The sequence below is a fragment of the Crinia signifera genome, chromosome 1, assembly GCF_055691185.1.
Source record: "Crinia signifera chromosome 1, ASM5569118v1, whole genome shotgun sequence".
NCBI lineage: Eukaryota > Metazoa > Chordata > Amphibia > Anura > Myobatrachidae > Crinia > Crinia signifera.
In genome coordinates this window covers 423039010-423064346 of record NC_139217.1, presented here as the reverse complement: position 1 = coordinate 423064346, position 25337 = coordinate 423039010, and the positions used below count along the sequence as shown (strand labels likewise).

Below are 25337 nucleotides of genomic sequence, written 5' to 3'. Positions count from 1 at the left end.
AAATATGAAACAAAACATGGGTATAACTATAACTATAAAAATTTAAATATGAAACAAAACAAACAACTAAAATGGTTTTATCTTTTTACAGTCCCAATGTCCAACGCAAAGGAACAAGAGTTTTTGGAAGGGTTTATTGAAAAATATCGTACACACGAATGCCTGTGGAGAACCAAATCCAAGGAGTATTCAAACAAAATGAAAAGAAACCAAGCCTTGGAGGAGTTGGCACGCTACAGTCTTCCATTTCATCCAGAGGCCAATGTTGAATGGGTGAGGAAACGCATCCAGAATATGCGCACGGTGTTCTTAAAGGAACACAAGAAGATGGAGGCTGCAAAGAAGTCTGGTGCTGGAGTCGACGAGATGTATCAAACATCGCTCTGGTACTATGACCGGTTGACATTCACCCTCAGCCAGGAGTCGATGAGGACAGGAGTAGTCCTTATGGTAGAACATGAAAACCAAGAAGTCACGGCGCAGGAGGAGGAGGAGAATTCGCAGTCTGCATCGGTGAGTCTATTTTTTTGGCTATCTAATTGATTCCTCCTGCCAATCCACAGCGCCCTCCCCATTAAAGTAGGCCATGTACTCTTCCTTCACCTGTTTGGCTCGTGCACTCCCTGTGTAGCGTTGTGTTGGGGTTTGCAAGGAGGATATCTGCACTACCTCCTCTGGCAGTTCTTGGTCTTCTTGGAGTGCTGTGCCTGTAGCCCTTTGCTGTGTGGCTTTTCTGCGGAGCAAATTGTGCAGGACACAGCACGCCGTGACAACCCAGTCAATTTTGTCCACCCTCAGGTTAATGGCAGTGTGGAAAATGCGAAACCGGCTTGCCAGGATGCCAAAAGCATTTTCCACAACACGCCGTGCCCTGGATAGCCTGTAGTTAAAGATCCTTTTGTCATGGTTCAACCCCCTTTGCGCATATGGCTTCATGACATGCTCGTGCAGGCCAAAAGCCTCGTCAGCCACAAAAACAAAGTTAAGCCCCTGTTTAGTTTCCTGGACAGACGGCAAGTGAAGGGTGTTCGCTATGAGCCTTTCGTAGAACTTTGTGTCCTTGAAAGTGCCACCATCCGATGCACGGCCATTCCTTCCTACATCCAGGAAGATAAACTCATAGTTCGCATTAACAACAGCCATTAGTACAATGCTAAAATAGCCCTTGTAATTAAAATAGTAGGAACCACTATTGATAGGCTGGGCTATGCGGACATGTTTGCCATCAATGGCTCCACCGCAATTTGGGAAGTTCCATCGCTGTTCAAACTCCTCTGCGATGACTTTCCATTCATTCACGCTGGTAGGGAACTGAAATTAGAAGTAAATAGAATTGATTAGTAAACATGTTCAATTTTTTTACAGCTTGGTGACTACCCACCTGCAACCCCAGACCTATCTGTCCTATCTGAGAATGCATGCACATCGAACGAAGTTCCTACTCCGGCACGCACTCCGCCACCCACCCTGGAACCCACTCCACCACTCCCCCGTGCCAAAAAAATGCGTGGCAAAGGAAAAAAAGGAGAAGCAGCGGCACATGAAGAATTTATGATGCGGGCACATCAAGTCCTGCAAAGAAACCCGGACAAACATGACAACTACTTCACTTATGTGGCAGAGTGTGTTCGCAACATGGCTCCTGACCAGCAACTTACTTTTGAAAAGTTATGCATGGAGTTGGTGTATAATGGCAGTTTAGGGTATCTCAACAGTGGCACTAAAATAGTTGGCATTGGTAGTGCACCAGACACACCACTGTCATTAGAATCACCAGTGCCTACTCCGCCTGCCACCGTAGCAGGCCAGTCGAGCACAATTCCAACACATACCCAGTCAACACCTACACAGCCTTCTCAACCCCCCAAGTACCGTCAATTCTACAGTTCTTTACTGATAGAAGATCCAGAGTGTCCTGTTTTTGAGGATCTGTCTTAAAAAATAGGCTACTTTATCATTTACCATCGACATGGTCTCAGCTGCAGGTATGTGATGGCCACTGCTCACATGGCGTATGGCGCACATCAATGGGGCCGGGACCATTGCATCTGCGCCATGCGCCATGTGGGCCGCAGCCTTTACATATCTGCAGCAGACATCCTCTGCCACACAAGGGCCACAGTGTGTATTTTTGTTTATTTATATGCTGCTACCTGTACCTGCATTACCAGAGGGAGAACAGGATTCTCCTCAATCTGGATAGCAAACTCCATTTATTGTCCTTTTGTCTTTGCCAATAGTATGGGGTACTGTGCGGCAGACATGGTCTCAGCTGCAGGTATGTGATGGCCACTGCTCACATGGCGTATGGCGCACATCAATGGGGCCGGGACCATTGCATCTGCGCCATGCGCCATGTGGGCCGCAGCCTTTACATATCTGCAGCAGACATCCTCTGCCGCACAGTACCTATCCCTACTGTTGTAAGGGCATGTTCCAGAAGTTACCAGAGTGTGTTTTTTTTGTTTATTTATATGCTGCTACCTGTACCTGCATTACCAGAGGGAGAACAGAATTCTCCTCAATCTGGATAGCAAACTCCATTTATTGCCCTTTTGTCTTTGCCAATAGTATGGGGTACTGTGCGGCAGACATGGTCTCAGCTGCAGGTATGTGATGGCCACTGCTCACATGGCGTATGGCGCACATCAATGGGGCCGGGACCATTGCATCTGCGCCATGCGCCATGTGGGCCGCAGCCTTTACATATCTGCAGCAGACATCCTCTGCCACACAGTACCTTATCCCTACTGTTGTAAGGGCCTGTTTCAGAAGTTACCAGAGTATCTTTTTTTTCTTTTTATATGCTGCTACCTGTACCTGCATTACCAGAGGGAGAACAGGATTCTCCTCAATCTGGAGAGCAAACTCCATTTATTACCCTTTTGTCTTTGCCAATAGTATGGGGTACTGTGCGGCAGACATGGTCTCAGCTGCAGGTATGTGATGGCCACTGCTCACATGGCGTATGGCGCACATCAATGGGGCCGGGACCATTGCATCTGCGCCATGCGCTATGTGGGCCGCAGCCTTTACTTATCTGCGGCAGACATCCTCTGCCACACAGTAGCCCGTACTTAGTGGGAAAGTTTAAACTGGGTCATACATACTTAAATCTTTATATATAGTGTGTGTTTTTGTACAATATCTTTTATATATGGTATTATAATATATTTGTGTTGACACAATCTATTTACTATTTTACATGTTTTAACCATGAAAGGCCTAAAAAACCTGTTTCTGTCCTAGGCCTAAATTATAAATAAAAATATTTTGTTTGCACAATAAAGTGTACAGTGTATATTTCATCTTACCTTGCAATACTGGTACTGCAGCACCTTCACAATGGCTTTGCAGGTCTCCGGGATGATGAGGCCCAAAGCTTGCGGGGAGATGAGGGATCCAAACTTTAGGTCAGCAAGAGACCGTCCTGTCGCCAGAAACCTCAGGGTCACCACCAGCCGTTCCTCAGCAGGGATAGCCATGCGATACTTGGTATCCTGCTTCTCGATGTGGGGAGTCACCAGACGCAGCAATTCCTGGAATGTGGCATCATCCATCCTCAAGAAGTTACGAAAATCGTCTGGGTTATTCTCCCTGATGTCCCTGAGCAGTGGCATGTGCGAACGAGTCTGACGCTGAAGTAGCCACTGCTTTGTCCAGCATGATCTTTCTCTCCTGCGCTGGGCCCTCTGACGCCTGAGCTTCAGCACTGCATAATAGAGCAGGTACTGTTGCTGGTGACTACCCATCACTGCATTCTCCATAGTGCAGGGTTAAAAGACACTTTGTAATGGCAGGCAAAACAAAGTAATGTGTAAATAGCTATGTCCAGCGTTCAGCAGGTATAAACCAAGCCTCACTAGTAACAAAGCAGAAATACACTGGTTTAAAATGGCTGCTGCTATTCCTATCCCCCTCTGCTAGTCCTCCCCCCTCTGCTAGTCCAGCCCCGTCATTCAAATTTCAAAGGCCCATCTGACGACGGTCGCATGTGTTCTTGCAAAAAAAACAAAAACCAGCGATCCGTCCGTCTTAACGACCATCGCGGGCGCATCGGGATCGGATCTAGATCGTTCCGCAAAAAAACACAATTTTTGCTAATCGTTTGCTGGGGACTGCCTGGGAGCTCCCGGGAAGTCCAAGGGAAATCGTTCCATGGTCGTCTATCGGTCGTGAACGACGGTGGTCGTCCTGGTGTGTACCCTACATTAGCCTTACCCATCCCTCCGATAGCCTAATCCTAACTCTCTGCTGCTGCAGTCCAACCCTCTGGTCACTGCAGATACCGACCTGTTCAAAGTCCGGCATTTCTACAATGTCTGAAACCTAACTGTTGACATTATGATTGCATCCCTTACCAATGTTACCAAAATCTCAACACAAAACTTATCACCTTATTTCAAATCTCACTCCATATTAACACCCATTCCTCAAACCAATAAGCCTGCTGCCCTGTGGTTTCACTTTGCATTGGCTATCAGGAATTTACGAGACCTCCACAGAGTACTAAAGTGGACCAGTGGGACACCTTTAAATATACATTAAATGTCCTCGCTTTAGATGTTGGCAGGGGTAATTTATCAGGAAGAGTATGTCGGTATCCGTTTTATATACGATTTAATATGTACAAATGATTAGACTTGTGCACTGTCAGAGAAACTCAAATCATTGTATCCTTTGGCTTTTTGACCCATGTGGGATGCCTTAAGGATGCACTTCTAAAGGTATAGGAGGGGGTTAATAAAGTTTTAAAGTCCATTTCACAGGTGAAAATATATTTTGTCTCCATGGTTCCTACGTGGAAGCTTCAGTTGCTGCTTTATGTATGGCCATTTATCTAATCAATATCAGGACTCTCTTTGTGTAAAAATGTGCCAGAGAGTGTGCTGAAATGTACCACAGGAGGTTAATGTGTTGGTGCACAGGATTATACATACTGTCCAATGCTATCATATTATTGTATTAAGCAGTGCTTCCCTTCAAGCTGCAATTTCCAATAGCCTCAAGCAGTAGTGTCCTATACATGACAAGACGTGGGGTAAATTGGAGAAGTCCTGGTAGCTGTAATAATCTGGTAAATGCTCTGAAATCACGTTCAGTCAGATGGAAGAAATACCTCTGCCATGAAACACTGGGAATACAGCTTCAGGCTGCCAGCATCTGTACTGCTCTATTGCAGTCATGTCTCTTCTCTGCTCTACCGGGGGAACAGCAAATCATTCCTTTATTTCTACGGCTGTGGATAGTATTGTCGACTCGACTTAGGTCGACACAGTTGGATTGACAGCAAGGTCGACAGGGTTCTAGGAAGACATGAGTGAAGGCCGCAAGGTGTCTAGGTCGACATGGGACAAGGTCGACAATGCGTTAGGTCGACAGGTCGACGTGGGTTTTTTCACTTTCCCGAACGTCGACACAGTTGGAAGTCAACCGCAGCCCCTCGCTTCGCTCGCAATGCTTCGGTCATGGTGTCTCGCTGTGCTCGGCACACTATTTTATTCTCCCACCACGCCCTAGTGGATGATAGGGCATGAAATACCGCCTGTCGGCACATGTCTGCTAAAAAAAAACTGTGAAAAAACCCATGTCACCTTGTCCCATGTCGACCTAGACACCTGTCAACCTTCATCCATGTCGACCTAGAACCCTGTCGACCTTGTTGCTTGTCAACCCAACAGTGTTGACCTAATGATTGTCAACCTGTCTAGTCGACAATATGACCGTATCCCATTTCTACAGCTGTAGAAACTGCAGCACCCCAGGTCTAACGTAACCGCTTGCCATAATAAGTGTATGGGATGACAATGAAAAGAGTGGAATTGTTCAATTAAACATGCATTCTATCAAACACTAGGCGACGTTAAAGTGCAAATATTCTGCTGTTTACAAAATTGGTTTCCATCTCAATTTACATGCAAACTAGAGGACCAAGTGCTGCAGATACACTTAATACAAACAGTATTTTGGTCTCCCTTGAACATTCATGGCTACAGTACAGATCAGTGCACAATAGCACCTGCCAGTCATGATTTCCTTAATAGTCGTGTAATACAATGTAACACTTTTTTTTTATTACATGTAGGAGATTCCTGAATAACAATACAGATCACTTAGCTTAAAGCAGGATTAGGGAACCTGTGGCGCTTAACCAGTTGCCGCCTCTTGCATTAAGCAATGGTTTATCCATCTCTTCATTTGCATTTGTATTTTCATACCATGGGTTTTTATGGTACTTTGAATACAGCCCCTATGTGTATGAGAGGAATTTAATATTCAGGTTTTGTAGCCAAGCAAAAAAAAGAAAAATAATAATTTTGCCCCTGTAAAAAGCTTGTTGTAATACAATTAATGCAGATAAACTAAGTGATGTAAAAAAGTCTTTTGAAATCTAGAGGTGCTCTCACCAGCATCCTGCCAGAGCTGGCAAATCTGAGCCTATTACAATTAGGCCTAAGGGGGGATTTCAGTCGAGGGTACATTTTGCCATTGCCATGGCCTTGAAACACTGTAAAAACACTAGATTCACAACCTTTGTCTGGCCAATTCCCACCTTGCTACTTGATCGAGATCGTGTAATTCCGTAAATCGAGGCAGGTGTTGGGCTCATTCGGCCAAATGAATGATTCTGTGACTCAGTTGAGGGCAATACAATCAGTCTTCAAAAGATTTAAAGAGCTGCTCTTCAACTCCTGTTACGGAATGCATACATTGCCTCCCACATTAAATCATAGGACTATTGATGCTCCATGGAGCTGAAATGGACGTAATATGAGTTTAGTGTGCAGTGGCATTATCTTTTCCAGTCTACCACCAGCATTGCAGATGAGCCTTTATTCAGTTTTTTGACCCGAATTATATTACATGCCATAATATTTTGGCCCCCAAAAAATGGCTATTCTCACGATTTTATCCCGATGGTCATGTCTCAGGCTAGCCCTTTATCAAGCGATAATACATGGGATCCGGGATAAGCTCCTGATCATGTCTGAGGGTCGGCTTTTCATGGATTACGCTTTGGGCACTTGAGGCACCCAAAACATAATCCCGATAAATGCCAGTTATTGGGGCTGATTGTATAGCATCATTAAATTACTGTTGCTACTTGGAGATTGGCATGTGTGCTGATTTGCATTTCAATTCGATTTAGTCATTCAATAAATATTGGGATGCGATATTGCACCAGGGCAACTCTTTAAGTCTTTGGCAAATTTATTAATTCTGCAATTTAAGATATAGGGGAAAATATCATATGGTCTTCAATTCTTACCAGCTTATTCAGATAAGAATCTATACTACTGTACAGTGGCGCCGGAACGGGGGGGGCGAGGGGGCAGCTTGCCCCCCCCAAAATTCATGAGGCGCCAAAGCAGACGCCAGTGCGGAAGCCAGGGGAAGGAGACGTGACGTCTCCTTCCCCTGACTAGTAGTCATGGGCAAAGCGATTCATACAAATGAGTCGAGGCACAAGGCTCAGCACAGTGAAGTGTGTCGAGTCAGTGTCTCGGCTCACGGCTCATTAGGGGTTGGAGGCATAGAGAGACAGTGCAGGACTCACGGCACACTCAGGGATTCTCTGTCCCTCAGTGTGCTGGCAGACAGGAAGTAACTGTGGCTGGGCGCATGACTCGTAGGGAATTGCCAGGCACACAGAGACAGTGCACGGCTCACGACACATTTAGTGAGTTGCAGAGTCTCTGTCACTCAGTGTGTCGGCAGACAGGAAGTAAGACAGTGGCTGGACTCATGATTCACATGGATTTGCAGGCACAGCTCACGGCACAGACTTGACTTGGACTCAGCTATTACTGCACTCTCCTTCCTCCTGCTGAGCATGACGACTGAGAGAGGAGGGGCTGAGCCTGCCATGCTAGAATGCTGCTGCTGTCTCGACTCTTGCAACAGTGAGTGACTCGAATCACGCATCCAGCTTAATGATTCGAGTCACTGTGTCGAGACAACGATTCACTAGCCATCTCTACTGACTAGTGACCGTCCCATCGCGGCTCACGTGGGCGGGGGCTGACGATGCGGCCAGCGCGCGCCAAGCCCGTCCGCCCTCCCTCCCGCCCGGCGCTGCCCGCCCGGCTGCTGCCCGGCCACCCTCCCTCCCGCCCGGCGCTGCCCAGCCGCCCTCCCTCCCACCCGGCGCTGCCCAGCCGCCCTCCCTCCCACCCGGCGCTGCCCAGCCGCCCTCCCTCCCACCCGGCGCTGCCCAGCCGCCCTTCCGCCCGCAGAATCAAGGAGCCGCCCGACCACCCACCAAAGAGGTGAGCAAAATTAAGGAGCTGCCCAGCCTTCATTGGCCCTGTATTATCAGCATTGTCCCTGTATTCATTACAGGGACAATGCTGGCAATACAGGGACAATGCTGGCCTGTATTGCCAGCATTGTCCCTGTATTGCCAGCATTGACCCTGTATTGTCAGCATTGTCCCTGTATTGGCAGCATTGTGTCCGTATTGCCAGCATTGTGCCCGTATTGCCAGCAGTGTCCCCGTATTGCCAGCAGTGTCCCCGTATTGCCAGCATTGTGCCCGTATTGCCAGCAGTGTGCCCGTATTGCCAGCATTGTCCCTGTATTGGCAGCATTGTGCCCGAATTGGCAGCATTGTGCCCGTATTGCCAGCATTGTGCCCGTATTGCCAGCAGTGTCCCCGTATTGCCAGCAGTGTCCCCGTATTGCCAGCAGTGTCCCCGTATTGCCAGCAGTGTCCCCGTATTGCCAGCATTGTGCCCGTATTGCCAGCATTGTGCCCGTATTGCCCGTATTGCCAGCAGTGTGCCCGTATTGCCAGCATTGTGCCCGTAGTGCCAGCATTGTGCCCGTATTGCCAGCATTGTGCCTGTATTGCCCGTATTGCCAGCAGTGTCCCCGTATTGCCAGCATTGTCCCTGTATTGGCAGCATTGTCCCCGTATTGGCAGCATTGACCCTGTATTGCCAGCATTGACCCTGTATTGCCAGCATTGTCATTGTATTGCCAGCAGTGTCCCCGTATTGCCAGCAGTGTCCCCGTATTGCCAGCAGTGTGCCCTTATTGCCAGCATTGTGCTCTTATTGCCAGCAGTGTCCCCGTATTGCCAGCAGTGTCCCCGTATTGCCAGCAGTGTCCCCGTATTGCCAGCAGTGTCCCCGTATTGCCAGCAGTGTCCCCGTATTGCCAGCAGTGTCCCCGTATTGCCAGCAGTGTCCCCGTATTGCCAGCAGTGTGCCCTTATTGCCAGCATTGTGCCTGTATTGCCAGCAGTGTCCCCGTATTGCCAGCAGTGTCCCCGTATTGCCAGCATTGTGCCCGTATTGCCCTGTGTATAATGCCCATGCATATATGCCGCTGCCCTGTGTATAATGCCCACGTGTATATGCCGCTGCCAGTGTGTATAGTGCCTGGGGGTAACATATAGCAATTTAGGGGGCGCCAAAATGAGATTATATCTTGCCCCCCCCAACCTAAAAACGTTCCAGCGCCCCTGCTACTGTATGCTTACTTTACGTATGCGTGCAATAGACTTGTTAACAAATGGCGTGTTTATCGTGTCACAGACACTATGAGCACAATGTTGATATATCAAAATTGTATGCTATGTGTAATGATTTATAACAAAAATATACCGTTACTATGTTCTGTTATGTAAGGTACTGTTCTTCCACAAATATTACAGTATTTTGATCTGTCCTAAAGGTTTCGTCACAGTCCAAATTGCTGGTATTTAAGAAAATGGACAATACATTCGTGGATCAGAAAATGTCTTAAGTATGGTGCGCCAGACAAGGCTTTATATACTTTGAAGAATAAGGTAAAATCTGTTTTAAAGAGTACCTATCGCATACATTAATACAATATCTCTTTATGGACTAAACCAATATTCGTGAAAATGCTGCCTATACATAAGGAAGAAACTAGCATAATCACAAAGGTGTTGATACAGAGTGTCTTCAGTCTACAAAATGGCTGCCACAGCTGTGTTTAGGCTATAGCTACACTTCTATGACTGCATCTCCAAGTGCCGGAGACTCTGCTTTCGTGTGTGTTTGTTTAGCGTGACCTGGGTCAGATGACATTGTTCACACCGCAGACTACCTAAGTCATGCCGAGTTCAGCCCTGGTAGCTGCCATGGTCAGAATCCTATGTGACACAACCCATGTAAACCCTTTCACACGAAACCTGTACCCTGGTTTCCCTGACAATAACCCGGGTTATAAATTTGGTGTGAATCAGGAGTGGGAGTCTCACACAGGGTGCCGGAGGGGTTCCCGACAGTCATTTACCCGATGTCGGGATCCCGACTGTCAAAACGCCGACGGCCACCCGCTATTTTCCCTCGTGTGGGTCCACGACCCCTGTAGAGGGAAAATAGAATAGATGTCTCGCGTAGCGAGCCGCCGTGCCCGCAAGTGTGCTTTTTTGCGCTCGCCATGCTGTCATTAGCCATGCTGTCCCATACCACACCCGTCACACAAGGCTGCATGAAATATACTGTATATATTATGTATGCATGAGAGAACCCCTGTTCATTTATTATTCATGGATATCTTATCCACTTTATGAATTCAGAGGTGTGCTACCAACAGACAAGACATTTTTAGAATACAAGGGTAGGACAGGACACTGTTTGTCAGGTGTGGTGCACAAATTGGAGAAATTAATTGGAAAATTCATTTGTTTTGCAATAAAATATAACTTTTATTGGTTGTAGTAAAACTGCTAAATATTTAAAAGAAACACATGACAAGATGAGTTTTAGTGCGTGTTTAGTGCATGTATACACACACACACACACACAATTGCAGTGGTATCCTGCATGTATGTATATATATATAATGTGTGTGTGTGTGTGTGTACATATATTTTGCAGAGCAAAAGTAAAAAAAGCAACATGATTGCATGGTGCATCGCAAGAGACCTTGTGTATGTCTTTCTGCAGGAGTATTCTTTGTATACACTATTGGGTCAACCTATGTGAATCGGGGTGTTGATTATTAAATAGTCCGTGTCTGGATAGATACACAGTCAAAAGGTCGACAAGGGAAAGGTGAACAGGGTCAAAATGTCAACCTTGAAAAGGTAGACATGTTTTTTTTGGGGGGGGGAGGGTTTAACTGTTTTTTGGGGGGGCTATCGGCTCGGTGCCTCGCTGCACTCCCGACACTATTCTATTCTCCCTCTATGCTGGATGGTAAAGTAAGAAGTTGGTTAAAAAAAATCATGGAAAACTCATGTCGACCTCTTCATGTGCCTACCTTTGTAATGTCAACCTTTTGACCCTGTTGACCTATTGCATGTCGACCTTTTGGGGTAGATCTATGGACGGTCTATCTAGACACTGTAGATCTCTAACCCGGAACCATGTGTATAGGCAATATCCATGTGTGTGATAATATAATATATTCATGTTAGACTGGGCAGTAATGCTCTATATTCTTCATGCAGGTGCAGTATGGAATATTTCCTGATGAATTTACATTTAACTTATTACTGGATACATTCATAAAGAGTGACAACTTGGAAGGTACGGTGTAACATTGAAGGGGCAGAAATTTTATACATTTTAACATTTTGCGTTTTTAGATTTTCTGCAGAATACTTTAGATACAGTAATTGCATTTAATTTATTTATAATTTAAAATCAGAAAAATCAGCTTTGTTCAGGTTACAGGGCATATGAAAGGGGTTTCCACTTTTGGACAATCCCTCTTCATCTAATTACCCCTGTAGTAGCCACCCCTGCTGTTACATACCCTCTCCCCATTACTCTGCTCTTCAAGCTCTAATAGATATATTCTACAAATGCCATAAGCCTTGGCACAAGTTGTCTCTCTGCATCAGATAGTAGAGGGTCTTTCCGGGGGTGTACTTGGGGGCACGTCTATTTGCTATATGAGGGCTTGCCATGTAATTTTAAAGTGATTTCAGATTCATTTTTCTTTTTGTGAATAAAACTTTCCAAAGCTGAAAAAGCAAAAAGGAATGCTAGTAGGTGGTAGCTGAAGCTTAGCGTTGGCAGTGTCTTATTGGGCAGCAGTTAATGAACAGAGCTTTTACTACACATTTTGCTTTCCCTGGGCACTAGAGGGCTCTGGCATGACGTCCAGTTTCCCACAGCGTAGCGTAAATAGGTGGCGAAGGAAAGGAGCCGAAGACAGTGGTGCACATATCACCCATTGCATGAGGCCCTGGCACTGCATGACAGGAGCATGTGTGCTGGGGCAGCGCCCATTGTTCTGCCAGGGCATTACTCCCTTGTTTACAGCAAAGGCTGCAACTCCCTCCCTATGGCCCTGTTGGTTGGTATCGGACTAGAGAATTTCTCTATTAAAGTATTAGATGAATACTGTGTAGGAGAGGGTTTCAGTATTTTCCCGATTAGAAGTTGAGCCAGGAACTCTGCAAAGTGAACCTCAGGCTACTTCCCCGGTTACAGAATCACCGTAAACCACTTCTTCTGAATTGTTAGTGCATGAATTAGAAGTTAAGCTCTTGTGTGTTGTATAATATTCACACATTTGAGCGTATGTTATGTGTATTGCCAGCTCTATCTGTCTCTTACAGATGCAGTTTCTGTGGTGAATGAGATAATGTTACAAGAGAGTTTTGATACAGTCTCCACACAGCTTCTTTCCCTCTATGTTTTGCACAAATATCTCTCTGGAAATCTACAGTTGACGGTAACATTTCTTTTTACGTTTTTTGTTTTGGAAATTTTAAAACTGGAATGTTTAGAGATAGACGTGACCTAATGTTATGACATCACTATTGTCAGCCAATAATTGGCGTGTGGGAGTGGCTTTGTAACCATTCCATCACTGGAAACGGCAATTAAACGTCCACTACCCTGCCGGACATCCACAAATGTATTCTGAAAACAGGAAGAATTCAATGTCCAAAATGCTCCTGGTCCAGAGATGTGTCTTCTGGCTGAAAGAAAAACATTGGTTGCAAAACATTTCTGTCCTTCTAAAATCTTTAATCCAATTAATAAGATGAAGTTTTGTTTTACACTTGTACTCATGACGTGCTGCCACCTTTTTTATATTTTGTTCCTACAGTACTGTATTGGGTTAAATGTTACTTCTGAATACATTTGTAGCACCTTCATAAGTTACTGTAAGTTACTCCATGTAACCACATTTATGTTGGACTAAAAGGCCACTTGATGTCAGTTCAAATAGGGTTGAGGTTATTTAAAGGTAAAAAAAAAAAGGTCTATGGGCAAGTGGTTCTTATCTGTCGTCAAATTATATGTTTCTCCTAATGACTTGTGTGCCTGAGAATAATTCCACTGATTTCCATCAGATTATTATTTGGGTATTTGGGGACTTCAGTGCCAATTTTGGGGTAATTCTAAAAACTTGCATAGATAAAATAGTTATGCTGGACTTCACAATTTACAATCCGCAACAGTCAAAACAAAGACATGGCTTTTACTCCCATTACACAGACATGATGTAATAACTGACACTGCCTAGTAACATCTTTGACCATGAAAGCGAACCGTGGCAATAGCTGTTGTACACGTTGTTTCCATGGTTATAGATGATGCTGAAGTCTTATTTTTTTTAAACATTTTCTGATGTAAGAGTCAATTGTAACCATTTTTTTCAACAGAATTTTTGAGTGAAATTACTCTAAAGTGGTGTACACACACTTCGATTTTGACAGGTTTTCGATTTTGCTTATAGAAGCAAAATCAAATTGAACGGTTTTTAAGACCCTTTAGATTTACATTCAATTGGATGCGCGCTCCCGTTTTCTCTATTTTGAAAAGAAAAATACTCTGAAGGCAAGGAAATGGCAAATTTGATCCAGTAAATCGAATGTGTACACTGTGCCTTGAATACAAATCGAAATCGACATCGAATGCAAAAGTGCAGATCGAATGTGAAATTGAATGGAAAGCAAGGGCCAAATCGAAAGAGGGAGGAATGGGGGAAATCGAAAGCAAATCGAATCAAAAGTAATTTGAGTGTGTACAAAGCTTTAGAGAAATCGCCAATCTCAATAGTTAAATAACCAAAAACTTTTTTTGTGGGTGGGGTTGTTGCAGTATGTGTTTTTGTTTTTTTGTAGAGCACTTTTTGTAGGCATTTTCCATAAAACTTCTATGCTACCATAAATTATTTAAGAAGATTGGATTTTTTCCCATTTAATCTTTTTCTTATGGCTTCCTTATTTAGCCATTGTAGGCAGGATATGATACATCCAGATTATAACCTATAACCTAGTTCGAGCAACCAAGAGGGTCTGGACCAACTGGGGGGTCAGCGGACAGATCGCTCAGCACAAAGCGGTGACACATCGCATCTCGCGATGTGTGTAGTCATACAAATTTATTATCTGATGAAGAAGAGTTACAATTCAGCGGCTGCAGGTTTTTTCTCTCCAAGTTGCGTTGAGCTTCATCTGAGACTTTGTACATCTTGCAAATCTAATTTATGTATGGTTACAGTCACAACCCAGCATCACTGGGACAGATTTAGGAGTGGTTTGCGGCATCATGGTTGTGAACAAGTTGCCAGTTTGAAGAGAGAGTGTGCACGATGTAGCTCATTTTCACTGGGAGATTCACATCTTGGTGTATTAAGGATTGGTGTAGGCGAACATATCTGTACCAGCATCTACTGGAGAGTTGTTTCAAATGTTGTTTTTTATTTTCATTTAGTGGGAACAAGAAAGGAATCTTGGTGCTTCACTCCTGCTGGCAGGCATGCGTCAGGAGAACACAGTTGGGTACAGTTCACAGCTCTATGGATACACACTGCTTGGTGAGTGTTGCATTGCATAAACCAGTGGTTCTCAACCTCGGTCCTCAAGTACCCCCAACAGTTCATGTTTTCTAGGTCATCCAACAGGTGCACTCATTACGCACGGACACATTTTAAAAGATCCACAGGTGGAGCTAATTAATTTACTTGTGATTATGTGTGGAGTCATGGAAAACCTGATCTGTTGTGGGTACTTGAGGTTGAGAACCACTTGCATAAACTACGTAGACTAGAGTCTGCATGCTCATTCTTGCTAGGTTGCTGCATATTTCTTATTAAAAGTTTTCCTCTTAAAGTACAGATAGAGCCATCCTTACCCAGCCCTTTAATCGGATTAAGTGAGCCACAGCTGTGGGACTTAGTCCTATGCAAATCCCCTTTTATATTGCATTGTATTGCAGATGAGAACAATAGGCCTTGGTGAGCCAGGGCTATCCAGAGAAGGCTAGTTGAAGAAGGCTCCTACTATGTCACTATAAAAACCACATAGGTGAAAGTCCTTCATTATTTTGTAATTTTCTAGATTTATTCCACTATGCCACCTAGAGAAAATAACATTTCTCATTAAAAAACTAAATGTATTCTTTATTTAAACCTTAAAATGACTATGCTGGCAGTGAAAGCTTGTTGCATGGTAGAGAGGTCGAAATACTGGCATTCATTATGGTGACATGGCCAGAATGCTGGCGCAGTCAAAATACCAACATTTAAAATGTCGACCGGTCAAAAAGTCTACGTGTTTTTCATGATGGTACACTTAAACGGCGTCCATGTTGATCTATGTCGACATAAACACAGCGAAAAATAAAAACCCACTTGCCTACTTTTTTGATCTGTCGACATTTTAAACAAGGGCGTAACTACCATAGGTGCAAGGGGTGCAGCTGCTATGGGGCCCAGAGCTGAAGGGGGCCCCTCTTTGCTGTGTAGTAATATGTTTTACATACATTTATCACCATCAGTTGCGAAATTGGGGGCCCTTACAAACTTTTGCTATGGGGCCCACGAATATATAGGTACGCCTTTAAATGTTGACGTTTTGACCATGTCTGTATATTGCCCATCGGTCAATGGTGGTCGGTACTTTGACTATTGGGATTTTAATTGACGGTAAATCATACTGAACCCAACGCTGCACATAAACCATATTTTTGTGTTTCTGGTTTGTAACAGGTTTAACCCTTTGAGCGCCAAGTGAATTTGACAAAATTGTTGTGAAAATTGCCAAGTAAACCTTTCTACTCCTCATAATGGCCTGTAATGTTTACCTTATTTAGGAAATATAATCTTTTTTCTATACAACATTTATTTTATATAACAAATGTGAGCGACACTGGCATTTTTTAGCAGATATTGTGCGCATCTCACAGAGGTGTTGGCACTCCAAAGGGTTAAACTGATATTATAATGATAAAAATTAGGAAAATATGCTGGATTATATTGCGGTCTTATACGGTAATTCATATTTATGCGAGAAGATTTTAACTCATTAATGTCAGTGTGAAGGGGCTGCTACAGTTAATTATAAGTAAATCCTTCAAATTTATCAGGATGTAGAGGCTGCAGCACTGGATTATAATGAAATCCTGCAATTATAAGTAATGTCTGCATTTTCAGTGTGTAGGAATTTAATTGTCATCTCGGACTGTAGTAGCCTTGCTATGTTTATACTCTTATAATTGTAGTCATTTTACTACAGTGGATACCCAGATGTATGTATGCCACTGATTGGCTCTGTTGTGGCACTAGTTACTGCTAAGACTGGGGGCTTTGCCTAAATGTGTCCACTCCTAAGAAAGCACAGCTGGTGGCGGACAGATGACATTATACTTGGCCAGCAAGGTACTGTGTGCAGAGGTTCAGTAGGAAGAATCCTGTATCTTCCTATGCAAAGTATCCCTAAATCATAATGGTTAAACTGGCTGGCAAATCAATTTTAAATATAAAAGGAAAGTATTTGTGTTAACAGTGACAATCTGCTGTATCAGTAGGACTGTGTCAGTGTCACAGCCAGTCACTGTGTGGGAGGGTGGAAGGCGCCCCTGCATCTGATGCAATAACATTATACTGACAGTCGCTGAACCCTGTAGCCTGTACTGTCATGTCATGCTTCCTGCTGTCTTTCAAAATCTAATTGAGCAGACCTGTCCAATAGAACCCCGAGGGCACAGTCTGCCGCTAATGGCTAAACATAGTGAAGCAGATGAGCAATGTCTGTGAACTTTGTGACTTTTCTTTTACCCTCCAAGCCAGGGGTGCCATTTTGGGGTTAGCAAGATGAAGTTTGCCCGTCTGCTCCCAGGAACACATGGATTTTATTGCACTGCGGTGCTGCCTTATTATTTACACAAAGAGAATCTGTTGCCAGAGGGAAAACATTATTAGTTTTGTGGGACGAATGAAGGTGACGATTGCTCTGGAGAGCTAAATTCAGGCCGTTCCATAATGAATACTGCAACAGCTGCTCCTTCTGAAGATAAGATTATCCCCTGTAAGATGTACATGGATTTAGTATGCACTGAAGGGTTCCATTATTCCTCTTTCTTGGAAAACTATAATTATTCTGGATTTGCTTTGTTTGCAGAAAACAAATATGGCTCAAAATATAACTGGTTAGTTATAGGTTTCAAATAAAGGGCATGAGCCACATTTATGTTTCTTTTGTTTTATTGCCGTTCCCTTTTCTAGGGGTGCGGAGGAGGCGGTGGTTAGTAGAGCAGCAGTTCAATAAATCTATGGGGAAGAAGTATTTTAAATACAGTTCTGAACTTAAACCACCAGAGCTGTGAGCTGCCGGGAAGGGCCAGTGCTGACCAGCAGCCAAGTTATCTGTGTGTGCTTGGTATATGGAATTGCTGCAAAAATTGTATTTTTTAAAACACAATCTTCATATAACTGCACAAGTAATGCAGTATTTATGTAGTAGATATAGTCCTGATACTACTTTTATGTAACACATTTATATACAGATAAACGCCTATTTTCTGGTATACATTCCTTGTCCAATTGAACAGATTTCTTATTTTTCTCCTACCAAATCCAACCTACAGATGGATCGCCTCTCAGCCAGCGCCGGAGCTTGCCAGAATGCCCCTGCTGGCGATCGCCGGCGTAGAGGCATCCATCTGACTGGGATGTGTGAGCGTCTCACACGCTCGCGCTTCCCAGTTTTCGGGTGGCGAGGGATGGAAACCCTTCCCGTCTCCGCTTCAGGGAGTCGGGAGGGGGGGGGGGGTGCGGGAGGGTTACGGGGACCGGTGGACAACAACAGGGAGGTGGCGGGGACCGAGAGTCTTGTGCGTGCGCGTGCCCTTACGGTGGTTGCCGATCCAACTGCCAGACCCCCGCTGAATGAGAAGGGCTCCATCTATAGTTGTCTCAGCACTGCTTAGTTACAGAAGAGAACCGGAATGACTGCTGAGCTCTAGAACCGGGATCTGGGTACTGATAGGCCAACTTGAAAGTGGCCTTTGAACGAATAATTTGTATTAATCAAGGTTGGATCTATTTTTAGTTTTTGCTGGTACATTTAGCAATTGTATCCTTCTCTGTATAGTTATTAGGCAGAATATTCAAATTTATATAATGTGATGTATTGGTTGTTCCACAAATGCCACCGCCATTCTATTTGTAGCACTGTGCCGGTCTTGTATAACTTAGTAATATTATCAACCACTTATTCACTGTCTTCACTCTGAACTTGTGTTACTTAGAAAGTCTAATTTCCTTTTAATTTATTTAGGAAAAGTGGAGGTTTCCAAAGGTCTCAGAGCTGTGTACACACAGATGCCACTCATGTGGCAACCTGGTTATTTCCAAAGAGCACTGGATGTGATGGAGAAGGTTTCTCAGTTACACGGTGACGGCAAGATATGCAAGGATACTGTGAGTTCTGATCACCTTTTATCATCATTTATTATAAAATCTATACTGCCTTCAGCATGCATGCACTGTGTGAAACGCCCAGGAAACTGCTCCCTCTAGTAGACAGTTGGGACAGACGTAGGAAGGGTGGAGAACCCACCAGGAACAGGAGTAATTATAGGGGGCAGGCTGGATGATGGGAGGTAAATTGCGGAGCATGGGGGGTTGCGGAGACTGGTGGAACAGAGGAGCGTAGAATAGAATACAAATACTTGGATGCTAATTTCCATTTAGCATGTATGAATTATGTAACCAAAGTATGATGTGTCCTGTGTTTTCTACCAGAGAAATCTTTTCACATGTGTCTGTCCTCCCCAGAGGGGGGTGGAGTATTTTAGTCAAGTTATCTTCACAAATAAATGACCCCTTAGCAGTTACCTTCTTTTAGCTGCTTTCTAGGACACTCTAGCTCTGGACATTTAATAAGTCCCTCTGGAAATTCAGTCAGGCTTAGACTGCATTCAGATTCCATGTGGAGTGCAGAGTAACCATTTCTGTTAATAGAACCTTGAAGGGCGACTGCAGCAATCATGGGCACTTTAAATTAAAAGCTTGTGTGGCCAACTCCTACCCTTCTACTTCCCCTAGATTATGCCCTGCGGGAGCTGGTCAGACTTCTGGCTTCTCTCACAGAGCAAGGTATTTTGAAGAGAAATATTTTTTAATAACCTTCCAATCGGCAAGAGGATGGGACAGGCAGCATCTGCCACTGCCTGACCCCGCAGTTGAAGCTACCAGGGGGACCCGGTCACAGCTGCAGGCGTCTTGCGCCTCGGTCCCCGGCTGCTGATACCTCCATCTCTGGAGTTGCAACAGACACGGCACGTGTTTCGATACTCCACCAGCCATAGCACCACCGGCCAGCCTGGGCAAATGTGAGTATAGCTTGAACCCCCCCTCTAGAGAGGGGGTCAGCTAATATAAAAAAAAAAAACACGGTGGTCCTTGGCGCTCTTTTTTTTTTTAAAAAAGCCGCAATTGTAGGAGACGGAGCTGGCTTGGTGGGTGGAGCTTACTGCAGGTTTTGCTCCCAGCTGCCCTGATGTTTCCTCAATCCTCCTACGGCTCTGGCCCAGTATCTTGGCACCCTTGCACACGACTATAGGCTCCTGACGGCTGCTGCAAAGCCAAATCCTCTGCTTCAGCATGTTCTTGCCTCCCTGTGACAGCTTCTTCAGCTGCAGCCTGTATGTAAATTGTAGTTATAGCACCCTGTGTGTGTGTGTGTGTGTGTGTGTGTGTGTGTGTGTGTGTGTGTGTGTGTGTGTGTGTGTGTGTGTGTGTATGTATGTATGAATACGTGTGTGTATGTATATGTATGTATATATATATATATATGTGTGTGTGTGTGTGTGTGTATATATATATATATATATATATATATATATATATATATAACAGCGTGATTCTGGCACTCACTGCATAAGCGGTATGCTTGTCCCGGTGCCCTCCGTACAGTTACTCAAAACATGAAGTGACTGGATATAGACGGTGATGCGGCGGCACTCGGTCAATAATCACACACAGAAACGGCCTGATTTGCCAACGTTTCAATGATCTCTCATTTTCGTCAGGGCCCTGACGAAAATGAGAGATCATTGAAACGTTGGCAAATCAGGCCGTTTCTGTGTGTGATTATTGACCGAGTGCCGCCGCATCACCGTCTATATATATATATATATATATATATATATATATATATATATATATATATATATATATATATATATATATATATATATATATATATATATATATATATATATATATATATAGAGAGAGAATGTGTGTGTGTATATGTGTGTATATGTATATATATATATATATACAGTCGGGCAAAAAAGTATTTAGTCAGCCACCAATTGTGCAAGTTCTCCCACTTAAAAAGATGAGAGAGGCCTGTAATTTTCATCATAGGTATACCTCAACTATGAGAGACAAAATGAGGAAAAAAAATCCAGAAAATGACATTGTCTGATTTTTAAAGAATTTATTTGCAAATTATGGTGGAAAATAAGTATTTGGTCAATAACAAAAGTTCATCTCAGTACTTTGTTATATACCCTTTGTTGGCAATGACAGAGGTCAAACGTTTTCTGTAAGTCTTCACAAGGTTTTCACAAACTGTTGCTGGTATTTTGGCCCATTCCTCCATGCAGATCTCCTCTAGAGCAGTGATGTTTTGGGGCTGTCGCTGGGCAACACGGACTTTCAACTCCCTCCAAAGATTTTCTATGGGGTTGAGATCTGGAGACTGGCTCGGCCACTCCAGGACCTTGAAATGCTTCTTACGAAGCCACTCCTTTGTTACCCGGGCAGTGTGTTTGGGATCGTTGTCATGCTGAAAGACCCAGCCACGTTTCATCTTCAATGCCCTTGCTGATGGAAGGAGGTTTTCACTCAAAATCTGACGATACATGGCCCCATTCATTCTTTCCTTTACACGGAGCAGTCGTCCTGTTCCCTTTGCAGAAAAACAGCCCCAAAGCATGATGTTTCCACCGCCCATGCTTTACAGTAGGTATGGTGTTCTTTGGATGCAACTCAGCATTCTTTCTCCTCCAAACACGACGAGTAGAGTTGTTACCAAAAAGTTCTATTTTGGTTTCATCTGACCATATGACATTCTCCCAATCCTCTTCTGGATCATCCAAATGCTCTCTAGCAAACTTCAGACGGGCCTGCACATGTACTGCCTTTAGCAGGGGGACACGTCTGGCACTGCAGGATTTGAGTCCCTGGCGGCGTAGTGTGTTACTGATGGTAGCCTTTGTTACTTTGGTCCCAGCTCTCAGCAGGTCATTCACTAGGTCCCCCCGTGTGGTTCTGGGATTTTTGATCACCGTTCTTGTGATCATTTTGACCCCACGGGGTGAGATCTTGCGGGGAGCCCCAGATCGAGGGAGACTATCAGTGGTCTTGTATGCCTTCCATTTCCTAATAATTGCTCCCACAGTTGATTTCTTCACACCAAGCTGCTTACCTATTGCAGATTCAGTCTTCCCAGCCTGGTGCAGGTCTACAATTTTGTTTCTGGTGTCCTTTGACAGCTCTTTGCTCTTGGCCATAGTGGAGTTTGGAGTGTGACTGTTTGAAGTGTTGGACAGGTGTCTTTTATATAGATAAAGAGTTCAAACAGGTGTCATTAATACAGGTAACGAGTGGAGGACAGAGGAGCCTCTTACAGAAGAAGTTACAGGTCTGTGAGAGCAAGAAATCTTGCTTGTTTGTTTTTGACCAAATACTTATTTTCCACCATAATTTGCAAATAAATTCTTTAAAAATCAGACAATGTCATTTTCTGGATTTTTTTTCCTCATTTTGTCTCTCATAGTTGAGGTATACCTATGATGAAAATTACAGGCCTCTCTCATCTTTTTAAGTGGGAGAACTTGCACAATTGGTGGCTGACTAAATACTTTTTTGCCCGACTGTATATATATATGTATGTATGTGTGTGTGTGTGTGTGTATATCTATCTATCTATCTATCTCTATCTATATATATATATATATATATATATATATATATATATATATATATATATCTATATCCTTATCCTTTTCGACACTGTCTCTCCTAACCAGTGATTCTGGCTACCTATACCAGGTGTGGAAAATTGGGAGGCCGACTTCATACAGTAAGTCGGGAAGACGTGCATCCCGGAGAGTGGTGTCTCCGTCCTTAGGTTTTCCAGAAACTGGTACGATGTTTGGGTCACCCTCAGATAGACATGATTGCGTCCTGCCACAATCATCAGTTGCCCCTATACTGCGCTTGGACTCGTGATCCAGCGGTGGTGGGGCTGGCTGCTCTGAAAGCACCCTGGCCTTACCAATTTGTTTACCTCTTTCCGCCCTTCCCGTTGTTGCCTCGAATACTGCAACGCATTTGGACGAAGGAGGTTACGGTTCTCTTGGTGGCTCCAGACTGGCCTCGCCGGTCCTGGCACACCAGCCTAACATCTCTGTTAACAGACGATCCGTGGCCGCTTCCTTTTCAAGAAGACCTCCCCAGTCAAGGCACATTCTTCTATCCAGACTTAGGGACATTTAAGGACGTGGCTACTGAGCGGTCCATACTAAGGCATCCCTTCGGCTGTCATCCCTACGATGATGCATGCCAGAAAAGCTGTCACGTCAGTGCACTACTATCGCATTTGGCGATCTCCTAGGGCAGTATTCAATGAGAAAAATTATCCGTGTTTTATGGAGAATTTTAGCTTTTTTCGCCTTGGACGAAGCATTTTGCTCTCCAAACGTGAACCACCCTATTCAATGTGAAATATTCGCTGTCTTTCTAAGTGATTTTCGCCGTCTCTCTCCGTGTAGAAATTCTCCATCTTTTGATGGAGAGCTGGAATGTGAACTTTTAAACTAAAAGGGTTTTTTTTTTTAATTTTGGTGTAAAAAAATCAGGTTTTTTTTTTCTCTGAAGGGGCATGTTATTTTTATTCATGTGCTTATAGCACATGAATATATATTTAATTGAAAAAAAAAAAATTTCATTTTTTTTTTTTTACACAGTGCTGCCAGCAGGGGGCCGGAGCGCTCGAGCCGCTCATTAGATATTCATATATTCACTGCACCCGATCGTTAATATGCACGATCGGGTGCAGTGAATACTGGGTCCCCCGCTGGCTATAGGGGGGGGCAGCCTGTGCTGCCTGGGTCCCGGGGAGCCCACCTCCCCTCCACATTCCTCTGGAGCAGCCAGGGAGACTTTAATCTCTCTGGCTGCTTCCGTCCCCCGGCTCCCTGAAAGCTCCCTGCCGCGGACGCTCGTCCGCTGCAGGGGTTAAGACTCGCCGCGAGTGGCGGCGAGTCTTAAATACATTGAATAGTGGGAGCAGGAGGCTCCGGAACATGGAGAGTGCATGGCGAGAGAAAAAATTTCTCGCCATGCACAGAGAATTTTTTTCATTGAATACTGCCCCTAGTGTGAGGGTTGCGGTGTTTCACCTATCCTCTTCAAGAAAGCACGGCTCCTTCTATTTTTGTAAGCTGGTCTTGCATCGGGGTTGCGGCTTGGATCCTTGATCCACATCTCCAAATTGAGAGGTACCCTTTGGGCTCAAATAGAAATTCTCTGGTGAGAACACCCAAATAGGTATGATTCCTATGTTTTTATTAAAAGTGAATGAACCATTGTTTGTACACAGTATTGGGGGGGGGGGGGTTGAGCTTCCAAGCCTATTTAACTCTTTGTATTCCATTTGTATTATGGCGTTATTATGGAAAAAGGAATACACTACTAATTGTAAAAAAACAACAACATTTGGACGGGACCACGATTTGCTGGACCCTTATCGCTTTCAATTTTATTTTATTTGGTCCCCTCCATCATTCCACCATTTCCAAGATTTTTTGGTTGAACTTACTTACCAAGATAATATAGCAAACCCCTGATGAAGCCTTTGTATAGGTGAAACGCGTTGAGTGTTGCGATTTCATGTATCTTCATGAAAAACTCTTTGAGCTATTGAAAATAAACTTTTAATAAACAAATTTTATGGACTTCAATTGTGGACTTGATTAAAGACATCCAATAGAGGTGTATTAAGGACAATTTGTTAATGCAACAATTGTATAGCGCCATCCTTCAATTTTGTATCAGAAACAGAACATAAGATGTCATCTGCATAAGTATCAGTGATTCTTAAGTGGATAGTATGTTTCCAACTATTGTCTGTATCCTCATAACTAGTTGGCAAAACTCAATATACTGTACAAGGGAGAACTTTGCTGAAAGCTGTCAGTCTGTGTTGAGACTGGGATTAGTATGTTTATTGCGGTAGATAGGGTAAGGAATGTAGTCCGTTAAATAATACATTTCACCCAAGTTAGTAGAGTACGTAGAAATTTTGCACCCCCTGCCGACAAAAAAAAAAAAAAAAACGTTTCTTGCATAGCCCCCTCCCCTGAAGTTTTGTGGAAAAAGAGGCTAGAGTAAAAATAATTAGCATAGTCTTCAGGGTTACTTTGATGCCCCCCCATAGCCAGGTTATTGCTGCTAGGATCTTACTAAAGCTACTAAAAAATAATAAATAAATTCCAGGTGTATTCAATGCTCCCACTTCGCATTTTTTTCCAGCGGGGTTGCTTTTTTTGGCGAGATGGCCAGTCCTCTCTCCTAAAATGTTCCTCGCCCTATACAATGCTACGGTTTGCTGAAAAAAAACAACCCAGAGAGCTTTGCCCTATTTGCCGCTTGGTAATCGCTGTTCAACAGTTGATGGCGTCTATAATTTTAGATGAGTACTGGAAGCACCGCAGACAAATAAAGAGCGCAGATAGGTGAAATGAGCTCCAGAGGTTTATTTATACCAAGATACACTGATATAACTCCTTTATTATTAGCATTTTTATACTGTATTTGGAGTAATCTCGCTCTATTAAGCTGTCAGGTGAGATCGGAACTGCTTATGACTCCGGCATATTATTCAGAATTAATTATTACTGAGCTTCCGGATTCCTTAAAAAAGGGAATTACTGTCAATGTTTCAGATGTATCCCAGGTATACCCATACCACATCTGAATTCCACCTAATATACAGGTAACACAGTTGGCTAGATTGATTACTGGCAAACAGTAATGTTATGGAATATATGGAGACCCTGCATACTTGCCTATAATAATGCCATTTTACA

The 25337-nt window shown here is 43.9% G+C and overlaps 1 protein-coding gene across 1 annotated transcript in view; it reads left to right on the top strand.

Annotated features, from left to right (window-relative positions):
• MRPS27 (mitochondrial ribosomal protein S27) overlaps nucleotides 1-25337 on the top strand; it is an 87526-nt gene that overhangs the window by 53178 nt on the left and 9011 nt on the right. Inside the window, exons 5-9 of the mRNA XM_083151888.1 lie at nucleotides 9682-9796; nucleotides 11432-11510; nucleotides 12551-12666; nucleotides 14661-14763; nucleotides 18506-18648. Coding sequence (XP_083008014.1) covers nucleotides 9682-9796; nucleotides 11432-11510; nucleotides 12551-12666; nucleotides 14661-14763; nucleotides 18506-18648 — 556 coding nt within the window. The remainder of the gene's footprint in view (nucleotides 1-9681; nucleotides 9797-11431; nucleotides 11511-12550; nucleotides 12667-14660; nucleotides 14764-18505; nucleotides 18649-25337) is intronic.